The sequence below is a fragment of the Halyomorpha halys genome, unplaced genomic scaffold (assembly GCF_000696795.3).
Source record: "Halyomorpha halys isolate HHAL.00 unplaced genomic scaffold, Hhal_1.1 Scaffold192.1, whole genome shotgun sequence".
In the NCBI taxonomy this organism is placed as follows: Eukaryota; Metazoa; Arthropoda; class Insecta; order Hemiptera; family Pentatomidae; genus Halyomorpha; species Halyomorpha halys.
The window spans coordinates 6,514-19,242 of NW_027108514.1; the positions used below are offsets into that span (position 1 = coordinate 6,514).

The 12,729-nt window shown below is 28.8% G+C and overlaps 1 protein-coding gene and 1 long non-coding RNA gene across 5 annotated transcripts in view; one reads left to right on the forward strand and one right to left on the reverse strand.

Annotated features, from left to right (window-relative positions):
• The first annotated feature begins 3,303 nt into the window (after nt 1-3,303).
• LOC106679288 (uncharacterized) lies at nt 3,304-9,985 on the forward strand. Its single transcript, XR_010843268.1, has 2 exons — nt 3,304-3,407; nt 9,654-9,985. It is a non-coding gene; the product is annotated as an uncharacterized lncRNA (long non-coding RNA).
• The window catches only part of Cad88C (cadherin-88C), a 360,398-nt gene continuing 351,072 nt past the window's right edge, over nt 3,404-12,729 (reverse strand). For 3 of the 4 annotated variants that reach the window (XM_067046833.1, XM_067046832.1, XM_067046831.1), the window contains 6 exons: nt 12,517-12,653; nt 11,308-11,506; nt 9,658-9,856; nt 8,041-8,170; nt 7,873-7,962; nt 3,404-3,843 (listed from right to left, as the gene is read on the reverse strand). In XM_067046833.1, coding sequence (XP_066902934.1) covers nt 3,687-3,843; nt 7,873-7,962; nt 8,041-8,170; nt 9,658-9,856; nt 11,308-11,506; nt 12,517-12,653 — 912 coding nt within the window. In that variant the 3' untranslated portion in view covers nt 3,404-3,686. The remainder of the gene's footprint in view (nt 3,844-7,872; nt 7,963-8,040; nt 8,171-9,657; nt 9,857-11,307; nt 11,507-12,516; nt 12,654-12,729) is intronic. The other variant, XM_067046834.1, reaches the window with a different exon arrangement.

The window sequence follows — 12,729 nt, forward strand, 5'->3', positions numbered from 1 at the left end:
GAATTTACGGAGTTTGTAAAGCAGTCCTGGGTGCCAGACTCGATCAAAAGCCTGCTCTATATCGAAAAAGACTCCCCCGCAGCCTGCCAAGGCTTAAATGCTGATTTTTCAAAAAATGTTCCTTTAAAATAAGTGTCTATAATTTTGTTTGTTTGAAAAATAAACAGTTCTCATTGTTAGCTATAAATAATAAACAATGGATAAATTGAAAATTTAATATTTTTGGGATTTATATGTTTTCAATTACATTGCATAAGTGTTTATGTGAGATAATTGAATTTAATTTGAATAAGAGGAGAATAGAAAATTAAAATTAAGAGCACTCTTGGTTGTTTATTATACATTTTACTATATACAAACAAGAATTAGTCTATAATTAAGCTGTAAATAAATTTTAATGGCAGTAATTAAACATAAAATAATCTCAAAGCATAGATTACTCATAATGGTATTTATGATATATTTATTTCAAAATATTAAATTTGAATTTAAATATGATCTTAAAAATTCAATTAAACAACTTTGGCATCATAACACAATAAATTGTATACACTTATAAAAGGAATATTGACAAATTTATACAAAAATATACAAACAAAAAAACATAAAAATAAATTGGTATATATAAATATTTACAAATAATTCGTTGAAATGATTTACAATTTATTATATATAGTTAAAAAAATTTCTTTTGTTTTTGTTTTTCAAATTTACATTCTTATTTGTACTCAGTATTTTTATGAGCATTAAGATTTCTACTATAATTTATTCATGATAAAAAATATAAACAGTAATTTTTAATAGCGAGCTGAAATTATACAATACAATACAAAATCATAATATACATCAGTCTAAATTAATACATGTTAGTTATAAAATTAACATAATACTTTTGAAATAGGTAAAATTTAAAAAAGTAATATATAACATAAGAGGAACAATAATAATTTAATTTTATCAATAAAATTTTAAGTTTCCTCGAAAAAGGGGCTAGCAAAAGTTTTTTTATCCGAGTCTGTTGCCGCACCAATCAGTAAAAATTACACTTAAAGTCTGAAATTCATATTGTAGAAATATAATATTTAAAACCACTTCATAATTTCTAAATTGTCCTTCAGTCAAATCATAAAAAATTTACTCACCCCCTGATATATAGCTAATTTACATAATCTGTATTCATTACATTAGTTTATTATATTCACTGATAAAATAATGTCTGATTACAACTTTTTCAGTGCTTTATTGTTCAATAAATTTAAAACATTACATATCATTGCTTTGCTGGAATAGTGCCACATCTGACAAAAAAGATTTTTATTTTGTCGTTTTCCATGGACTGTACTTTAGTCTGGAGTTAATTTTTAACAACACTAATAGCTTAGAACGTCTCAGTAAAGAAAATAACCTCAGTTTACAGTACTATCTTTGAAATACGTCCAATTATAAATAAAATCAAAATTTTTTTGTGTCAGATATGTCAAGCAAAACAAGCAGTAATGTATACACAAAAATCTCATAGATCCATAAAATTCAACATAGCTTTAAAAACATTAATATTTCCTTTAAAATGTATCAAATTTGTAAATTGTTCTGTAAACCTAGAATTAAACACTTTTCTATTAAAAAATATGAGAAGCAAGTAAAATTCAAGCTACAATATAACTTTCTAATGATAAATTTAACAAAAAAAATATAGATACTTTGCCAATTACTGTACGTAATTCCAGTTAAACAAAATAAAATACTATAGATAAATCTGTAGGAGAGGCATATGCAATGCAAATATGTTTTCATATCTAATGGTAATCAAGTCAATAAAAAGCAAAAATTATTATTTATGAATTTCCCTGGATCCTATAATAATTATGTTACGTAAGAGAAGCTATAGTGGCAAAGCAAGTCGTGAAAATGTAGCTAAATTCAGAAAAAGCGCCAGTTCTAACATGGCCAGTGAGGGTTGAATTTTATTTTGTGTTGGATCCACTTTATAAATAGAAAAGATTGGCAAATCGCAAATATATGAATTATGAATTTCAATAGTATTCAGTTCCGAAAATTAAACAAAAAAAAAACTTAATTTCTTATTCTGAAAAAAAAAAAACATTGGACTAATAAGACCAGTTATTATTGTTTATAAAATTACTGATCAGTGTTGGGTAAAAAGTAATTAAGGCATGGAAATAGAAAAGGCTGTAAGTGCCCCAAGTGGAAAAAATGAGATTTTTACGGGATAACAATGTAGAAACCAGCGCCAATCGACTGTTAACCACTGGAATTTCCTATCTTGAAAGGTTTAGTTTCTAGAGCTGTAATTTTTTTTTAACTATAAAGAAAAAATTGTGGCCAGCAACCTGTTTTTTTTTTTTAGATTTTCTCAAAACTAGTTTTTTTGGCACTTACAACCTTTTCCATTTCCATGCCTCAATTGCAATTACTAATTATAGTCAAATATTATTGTGATTACTTTGATTCAACTAGTAATTGTAAATTTTCAACCATTATTACAGTGGTCCATCAATTAGTTGAAAACACCAAAATTATAATTTTATTTCCTAGTCTCAAATTACAGTGGTTATTTTTTTTTCCAACTCTGCTACTGACTATTATGTATGTTATTATATTGTAAATATTGTTTTCTCATGAAATATCGGTTTATATGAATACATGAAAAAAAACGAAACAAAGAAGTATTTTTTGAATAAACTCCGTGAATAGTAAGTAATTTTTGAAATTCGAGATTCATTTGTATAGGACAATAAACAGATTAATTTCTTGAATTTACTAAAAGATTTTTTTAAATAAAAAGTTAACTCACTTTACCCAAAGCTGTTGGTTAATAATTCTATAAAAAGTCAATATATCCACTTTTGGAAAATTATAACCGGTGGATCTTATGTAGTTAAGCCAATTTTTAATTGGAAATGTTATTTATAAAACCTATCTGACCAGGAAAAAGTTAAGTTTTGATATTAATATAATAATATTTGATGTAGAATTTTATATTTCTTATGATTGCTTATTAACCACTGATAACTAAAAACATATGTTTATTTTATTACGTGTGCTGTGGACAGTCAAAAGTGGTTGTTGGAACAGACCTTTTAATATATTTTTTATCTATTAACCGCTATATAATAAAAAAAAAATCACAGAAAATTTTGTTATAGAACCAATATTTGAGGCACTCGATTGTAATATGGTATTTAACATTATAATTATTATTTCATAGATTTTTGAAAAAAAAAATTTAGGTAATTTCTATTCTTAAAAGAATAAATATGGTATAAGGTATAACAAGTGTCTCCTAGTTGATGGTGTCAACAGCTAGTTGTAGAGTTCGGTAGTTTCCAGTTTCTTGAAGATAAGAGGATTGCCAATCTAGTCAATGCGCTGGTAGAGGTTTGAAGGTAATTAACATGTATTTCAACATTGTAAACTTTTTCATTTTTTCAGTTATCATGTTTTATGACTGAAGGCCTCATTTTTTTGGTGGTGAGGTGTAATTGTCTGACTTATAGACATTGCTACGCCACAATGCTTTCTAGACAGCACCTTGTTTTGTTAACATTGATAAGAAAATTTCCATAATAATAGAAAAACTCTAATACGAATCTAAACCTTCGCTAAATCTAACATTACTAGTTAATGCTTTACAATACATATTCGATGTAGTTTCACAGCTGATTCTAGAGTTCTGTAGTTTCCAGTTTCTTGGAGATGAGAGGGTTGCCTATCTTGTCCATGTGCTGGTAGAGATTTCGATGGTAAGTGTTCCCGTGGCGATTAAGATCATTCTGTTCCTTCACATTTGCTGGGCATTCGCTCCGTAGCATGTTTGATTGACTAGAAAAATATTATTAAATTAATTATATTTATATAATTGAAAAGGATTAATTACCAAATATAATGAATGATTCACTTTTAATCAAAATAAATAAATGCTTATAGAAAATGTTGAGGATAAAATTACAAAAATATGTCACTGTCCAAAAAGCCATGCATATTCAATTTGATTTTTAAAAAATAATATTTAATTGGCATGCAACTTAAAAATAAAATTTATTCATATTACATACCTTAAACTACCATTGGTGGAAGCCTTGTAAATAATAAATTACAATTCAGACTAAAATATTAACTTTGAGATACAAATTTTAAAAATTAAAATTATTTTATTAAATCAAATTTTTGTTTGATCACCTTATATATTTCCTTGAGGTCAATAATTAAAAACACAATGGTTATTAATCCATATATTCATTCTTCTAGGACATCAAATTTTTAATTTTGGCACAGTAATTAAATAAAATATATTAACATACTTGTTTATTTGGCTTTTTTTTTTTTTTTTATTAATAATCTATATATTGTAATATGCTCCTTTTGTAGTAAATAGTATATTTTGATGTATAAAGGTTTTTTAATATGTTTTATTTTATGTATCATTTTAATATTCATTTGTTTTGTTTATCCAAAAAACAAGCTAACCAAGTTTCATTGTTTATAATAACTTCGTGATACAAAAAACCAAGATGGCGGTATGTTGAGCAGATTCAAATATCATAAAAACTATTTTAACTCTTCCCATCATAATTGAAAATACAGTAAATTAAAGGAAAAATAGGAATCAAGAAATAGTGCAAATGAATAATATTCAGAAAATAAATCATTTGCAAAAATCCCTAACTGTTGTGCAAAAATCGATGTTTACATGTAACCTCAAGGCAGGTTTTCATTAGAAGAGCAGTTGAATCTATGGCGCCAAAGAGAGATGGTCTCAGCAGTATGAGAGGTCGTCGTCAGTTTCTGTCAGGAAAGAAGCCATTTTGATGCTAGGATGGAACAGTGGGATTGAGAACAAGGAAGGCGCCAAAGAATCAACAAAGGAGGATCGTTAGTATATAGAGCTTGGTTAGTTTGGTTATAACTAAGTTAGAATATATTTGTAAAACAGATTTAATTTTAATTAATTGAAATTATTGTAAATGCCTGTTCTGATTGTCTAGCAACCACACGCCCTGAGATTAAGAGTCTCTGTTTTTGTATAATAAAATTATATTATCCATTTAATTTTAAAGTTCTTATTTTGAACCCAAGTTATTCTCTCATATTTGAAAAAAGTTTAAAAACGATTCAAATTCTTTTTATTTTATTTTAAATTTTTTTAAAATTATTACAATATATATATAAAAGGGAATAGTCGAATCTTTGTCCACAATAAACTTTTGAATTACTGGACTGATTTAGGTGCTGTTTTTTTTTTTTCTAAATGTTCGGTTTTAACATGGGAAGGTTTAAAAATAATGAAATCCCAAAATTCTTGAGTAGAAAAAAAGTTATGAACAAAATTAAGTGTTTTTGGTTTGTAGCTGAGAAAGTATAAGCTTTTTTCACGGTTTTTGTACACTAATTGATTCGTCTCTTTCTGAAGATTAAGAATAGATTATTACCGATTCTATGAATGATTCAATTTATGTTACCAAAACATATAATAAAGTATTTTTAAATGTTTCATTTTAACTAAACACAATAATTTATACAAAACTATCAATAGTGTTCATTAAATATATATACATCTTCAAATAAGCCAATGCCGGGTCAGCTAGTTAGAAATTAAACTCATTGATTATATGCAATTGTGGATATGCTTATTAAAAAAAAAATTTAATTATAGGGGACACATCTCCGAAACATCCTAGAAGAAAATAAGGATAAGGAACCATTGTCCATACATTTTTTGAGGGTAAAAAACTTCCAAAATTTGAACATAAATTATTCTATGTTTTTCTTTTTAGTTGTACAACATTTCGGGGCAATTGTCCCATATTCATGCACCTTAATAATCCTACAAATACTAATTCACTTTAACAACAATTATTAATTTACACTCTTTAAATTTCTTTCTTGAGACTGGCAATTTTTTACTAAATAATTAAAAAACACTATCCAAATTATAGTCTCAAAACATTTATTTCATTTACACGTCCAACGTTTCGGCCAATTTGGCCATCTTCAGGGACAATCTTAATTTACTATGAGACATATCATTTAACCATTTTAAAAAAACTCCATACAGGCTATTCTGCCCAGGTCAAAACATTTATATCTAATATGTCAAAAATACATTAAAAATCACAGTCAAATTATTTCTCTTTTATCACTATTTATACACAAGTGAGGTTATAATAAAAGTGTATAAATAGTGATAAAAGAGAAATAATTTGACTGTGATTTTTAATGTAATTTTGACATATTAGATATAAATGTTTTGACCTGGGCAGAATGGCCTGTATGGAGTTGTTTTAAATGGTTAGATGATATGTCTCATAGTAAATTGAGATTGTCCCTGAAGATAGCCGAATTGGCCGAAACGTTGGACGTGTGAATGAAATAAATGTTTTGAGACTATAATTTTGGATAGTGTTTTTGAATTATTTAGTAAGAAATATATGAGGTTTTAAAAAAGTTATAAAAGTTTTAAGGTCAGATGGTGAAACAATTTAATTTTTTGCTAATGTTTATTACTATTTTATTTTTCAAAATATGACATTAAAAAAGTTTCCATAAACATTGGTCAGCTAACACTTGAATGGCAAGCTAATATAATTTTCTCTTTGAGTCAAGAAAAAATTGAATGAATCAAATAAAGATTTTGAACAGACTTGCTTTAACATAAGTAGGTCAGTGTTCTACCTACTCTACTACCAGAGATGGAGAAAAATTAGCTATAGATAAAACTACATCTAAAATTACCATGGAAACGAGCCTCATTCATGAATGAACCATTGATAAATAAATATTGTATCCATGGTGATTTTAGCTATTAGTTTCTTGTATAGCTATTTTTTTAGCATTGATGATTTAAATCATACTTAAACCTTACTTCATGCTACAGTAAGCAATTATAAACATAAGGGTCGCTTTGCAAAACCACCCAAGTCCATTTTCCAATTTTTAAGATTTGTTGGGGGGGGGGATGCGGTCAGCAAATAACAACATAAGTTAACAAAACCATATTTATTTATTTTATGCCAACGTTTCGACCTGAGTTTCAGGTCTTCATCAGGGCTATAGAACAAAAGAGATAACAACATTTAGAGAAACATACAATTGAAAAGAAATAGTATACAAACAAATTTAGAATTATACAAAATATTGAATTAAATCATAAATGATAAAAAATTGATAACTGATAATTGAATAGTACAAAATAATTCTAAATTTGTTTGTATATTATTTCTTTTCAATTGTATGTTTCTCTAAATGTTGTTGTTATCTCTTTTGTTCTATAGCCCTGATGAAGACCTGAAACTCAGGTCGAAACGTCGGCATAAAATAAATAAATATAGTTTTGTTTATTTATGTTGTTCTTTGCTGGCCGCACCCCCCCGACAAACTTCTCCAATCATTAATCTACTGTCAACTATCTACACCTCATTTTAAGATTTATATCTCTTCTTTAATAGTTTTTTTACCAGGTTAATATCATGTGAAAGGATTTCACAAGGATTGGCTGATTTTGGAAAAAAACCTTTCACTTCATGATGAACTAGAACGAAAACAGTTATATAACAAAATTGGTTTTCAATTATTTATTGATTGCCAAATTTTTGACCTACAATTAACTTTACCTTCTTTGTACCTTTTTATTTTAGCCCTGACAAAGAAGTACATTGTGAGTCAAAATGACAGCAATCAAGCTATTTTGGTTCTGACCATCTCAATCAATCATCTGTGTATAATAAAAAAAAAAATTAATGAACAAAACAATATTGAAAATTTAAAAATGGACTTGAGTGCTTTTGAAATGCAAGACCTCAATTAAATAACTTTAATTTAGTCTAAGAAACTGATTAATTCTCTAGTAGTTACCTGTTACAAGAAGAATTTCCAGTGGTATCTTCCTGAGTGTTTACACTAACTACAGCATTCTCATCTAATGAATCCCTTTCGGAGGTTTGACTGAAAGTTGATAAACATCTTAACAATTTATTGGTATTGTGAATGATGATTCATTGATCAGAGAAATTACAGTTTTACCTCATTGTGTCATCCTTGTACCACTCGTTTTCGTATGCCTGCATCCAAATGGGGTTAGATCCTTCTACACTGTGCATGTTCGTGTTGGGAACCCTAGCTGGGGCACGGGTAAGGTCTGACTCTGTCGACCCTAGAAAGTAATCAAAATAAAACCTAAAATCTAATTTGTATAATAACTTACTGTTGAAACTTTAATAGGCATTATTTAAATTCATTTGAATCTAACTAATTGCTGAGTTTTATTTCCAGTAATCTACTATATAGTAAGTTCGTTAGTCAAACACTACACCACCCATAAGTAGTGCAGTGTAGTGTTTGTAATAATCCAAAAATCAGCATAAAGGTTGTCACACGGTGACAATTTTCAGATAATTCTGGAACGGTTACAGCACTGCTAAGGTGTAAACTGAATGATAAACTACCTGCTAGTTACCATCATGGCAATGTTGTCAGACTAGGTGGCAGCATGATAGCTGCCATATATATATGCCTGAAGTAATGACAATAGAGTGGGAAAACATTGTAATTTTATTTCTCTTTTGCTTTGATTGCGGTGCATATGACAAACAAAAGTTTTGATATTTTTTTTTAATTGGAGGTATTACAAATATGTAATCCAAGACTGTTACCTCCTATCGCAGAGGTCCTCAACTTTAAAAATCTCGATTTTTTTTGTTTTTGTAGTAAACAAAATGGAGATCATGTTTTTAATAATTGGCAATTATATCAATCTAGCAGGCTTAAATATTGATAAAATCATTATTGGTATCTTTGTAAACTTAAATAGTAGCATTACACATTGTTATATTTCAAAGATAATACTAAAAAAGATTCTGTTAAGACTTAGCTTTTGCAATGCCATGATAATTATAACTTCCTTTTTTACTGATAAGAGCATTCAAGTTCAAAATGTATATAATGTATTGATGAGCTGTAAAACATTTCTTCTTAATTATGAGAGATATTTGACCGTGGATGATGTACTTGAAGATGATGGTTGGAGGTGCGGTCAAAATGAAACACAAATAAGGTGTAACTTATTTAATTGTGCCAACGTTTCGGCTAGAGTTTCTAGCCTTCATCAGGGCTAAGACAGAACAAAATAACAACCAATGAGTTTAGAAAATAAAAAATAAAATATAAACAGAATGACATAAAATGAATAATTTTACAGAATGGAATTAATAAAATGAAGTGATGAGAGAAATGGAAAATAAAATGTATACATGCAATATAATATAAACCACTTCTCTCATCACTTAGTTTTATTAATTCCAATCTGTAAAATTATTCACTTTATGTCATTCTGTTTATATTTTATTTTTTATTTTCTATACTCATTGGGTGTTATCTTGTCCTGTTCTTAGCCCTGATGAAGGCTAGAAACTCTAGCCGAAACGTTGGCACAAGAAAATAAGCTACACCTTATTTGTGTTTCATCTTGACCGCACTCCCATCCATCATCCTAGAACATTTCTTCTTATTCACATTAAAATTTTGGCCGACAGAACTTTGCTCTAACAATCTAATTTAATACGTAATTCTCACCATAATTATCAAATATAAAATTATCTTAAAAAAAAAACAATAATGTAATTTTGCATTTATATTAGTTACCAAAGGCAGTGACGGTAGCAGCTTTGAGTTGTCGTTGATATGATGCCCTTTGTGAAAGGCAAAGCGAGATCACGACGAGCAGCAGTAACAGAAGAAACAGCGCAGCTCCAAGCAACCATAGCAGCAGTACCGAATCGGGCTCTATAATACGTGCGAGGCCCAGAGCTTCGGCACCTTCAGTATCCAAAACATTGAACTCCTGGAAAAGATAGCAGCATTTTGATTTGTGGCATTAATTGAGTGTGAAATATTAAGTCTGTATGTGAGACAAATAAAGAAAAGCCTCCAGATAAATATTAAAAAAAAAAAAACAAGTATTTATTCTTGATATGGATCTTTGTTATTTGTTAAATATTTAACAATTAATTTGTAAACAGTATTTACTTAGTACTTGGTTTAGTTACATTTGGTTTCATTCGGAATTTTCATTTATTTGAAAAGAAGAAGCTGATGATCTATCTTTTTAAATCAGTAGTTGTCTAATATAATTCATTACCAGTACTGCCTGTGTACATTATGTGTTTGTTTGGACATTTTCATTGTTGATTGTGACTAGTATAGTGCAATACCAGACCCTGCCTGCCTATTGGTTTGACTTGTGGTTTAAATACATTTTGACTATTAGTTTTGATCATTACAGCAACCAGACCCTGCCTGCCCTCATTAAGTGCCGGTGTGGCCATTTTGGTTTTTGTACATCTTCACCGTTGATTGTGATAAATATAATACAGTCTACTGTTGTTTGTGTTTTATAACATGGATTGAAATTTGTCAAGTCTTGTTGTTCCTATGCAGTAATTATGTAAAAGAAATAATCAAAGAAGAAATGGAAGAAAGTAACAGTTATCAAAAAACTATTTACATCGAAAAACATAGCATATAAAGCAGAGCGATTGTACTCCAATCGATTATATTTTGGATCGACGAGTGAACATTGAAGATAGAGGAGAGGAAACGGGGACTCTAGCTTTTGCTAACTGGGGGAGAAGACGTCCGTTCGGCTAGAAGCGGGAAGGACTGGAAGCCATTGTTAGGAGTTGGATATAGCATCATCGACAAGAAGAGATCAACAATTATCAGGGGAAGCTGTGTAATTGGTTAGTCTTGTTTCTAAATGGAATTTATTGTATTAGTAAAATGTCTAGTAATTAAGTTAAAGTGTTATTAGTAGTAAAGTGTCGTCTGTTTCTGATTGCCAGGAAACCCGCCCTGAGAAAAGTCTCTTATGTTATAAAATTTAAATAAAATTCTATTATATGTTTTTTTTTTAAATTTACTTTTTAATTTAAACCCAAGCTATCTCGTTTATATTTTAAATAAGTTAAAACTATTAAAATTCTTTTTATTTTATTTTAAATAATTTTTGATTATTACAATCTATCTATTGATTTTGTAAATTTGTTTCTTTAATTCATATTTCGTTTTGCTAATTTTATTTTTGTCTAAAAGGCCTTTTATTTTGACTTATATTCATTATTTTATTCTAACTCTTTTGTTTTATTGTAGGTTCTATTGTTGGCCTCTCCAAATAAATGTTTGTATCCAAACCAGTCTGTTTTTTTGTTTTTTAAAGATTTCCTTCAAAAATTCTAAGTCGATTAAGATGGCATTACCAATCTTTGAATCTTACTTTTAGAGGTTAATAATTACCTTGAACAGGGAATCGAGATGTTCAATGTTTTGATCTATCAACTTCAGCACATGCGGTACCTCGAGGATCGAATGATCTTTTGGATTGACAAAGTGGAGGTATAAGTCTGTTCGTGTCTTGTCCACTCTTCCATCACGAGCTTCGTGTACTTTAAACAGGTCAACGTTCACTATTGCTCCTGTTACATTGCCTAAAACACTTTATAAAAGAAAAGATTGATTAAAAAATTATGTTAAACTGAAATAGATATAAGGAGTAGGGCTAATACAGAGAGACAAATACTATAATGAAATTATTATTGGAAATGAATGAAGTTATTATTCAGTAAATAACACGGTAAAAATGTCACAGTAAACAATGGCTGCATAAACAGCATTAAGTTCAATGACATTACAAGTAGTAATAATCCTTATTTTTTTTTTTTATGTGATCAATTCATAAAAATAAAACTAAAGATTTTGGTTATCCATGTAAGAGATAAAAGGAAATGTATCTTCATTCATCTGCTGTACCAAAAGAGAATACATTTTATAATTTTTTGATAGATAACTAGATATGGCTATATGAATGGAGTCATATAAGAACTGATCAATGAAAAGTGAGGCATGTCAAGGTAACCAACCAAGTATCCGTTGAATGTTGAAATTGCCATTGTGAATGTTTTTTTCTGAGTGCTTTTAAGATTCAATGATTCAATAAACAAATGAATAATTTCTGTATAACTGTACTAGATTTTGCTTCAATTCAAGTTTTTCTAAAGTAAACAGAGATTTTGTATATTGCTAAATGATTTGAGCAAAGGTATTTTCAAATGATTGAAAAATTGAATTGCAATAAATAATCCAGAATATATTTTCTATGATGTCGTTGTAATTTGCATTTGTTAAGATATTACAAGAGCGTGGGACAGCTAAGTGAGTAAGGCGCTGTGCTACTAAAACCCCAAGGACCTGGGTTCGAATCCGGCTGTAGCAAATAATTATTTATTCATTTCCTATGGGTTTGGGAGCCCTACTGGACCAGACCCAACCTCTATAAAGTGGATATCATTAATTGGTAATAAAACCTGGCAGTTGAGCATGATCCTGAAAAGATCACCTCCTTGCCATTGTTCAAGAAAATTACTGAGCCCCTGAGTCGAAACGGGTTGTAGTGGTACAAGAAAAAAATATTACAAAATAATTATTCTTTTTTAAATGTCCCCTTACTCTCTGAATTTATCGATGTTGGCTCTCAGTTCTTGAGGATGTTGTCTCAAAACGAATTTCACTCTTTGGTCTTCTCTTAGAAGGTAAATAAAAACATGAGCTGTATCTGAAAGACCACCGGTATCATTTACCATAACCTAAAAAAAAAAGAATTAATACATAATCGTTTAATGAGGATAAAATATTTAGGTACAAATAAAATATAACATGTTA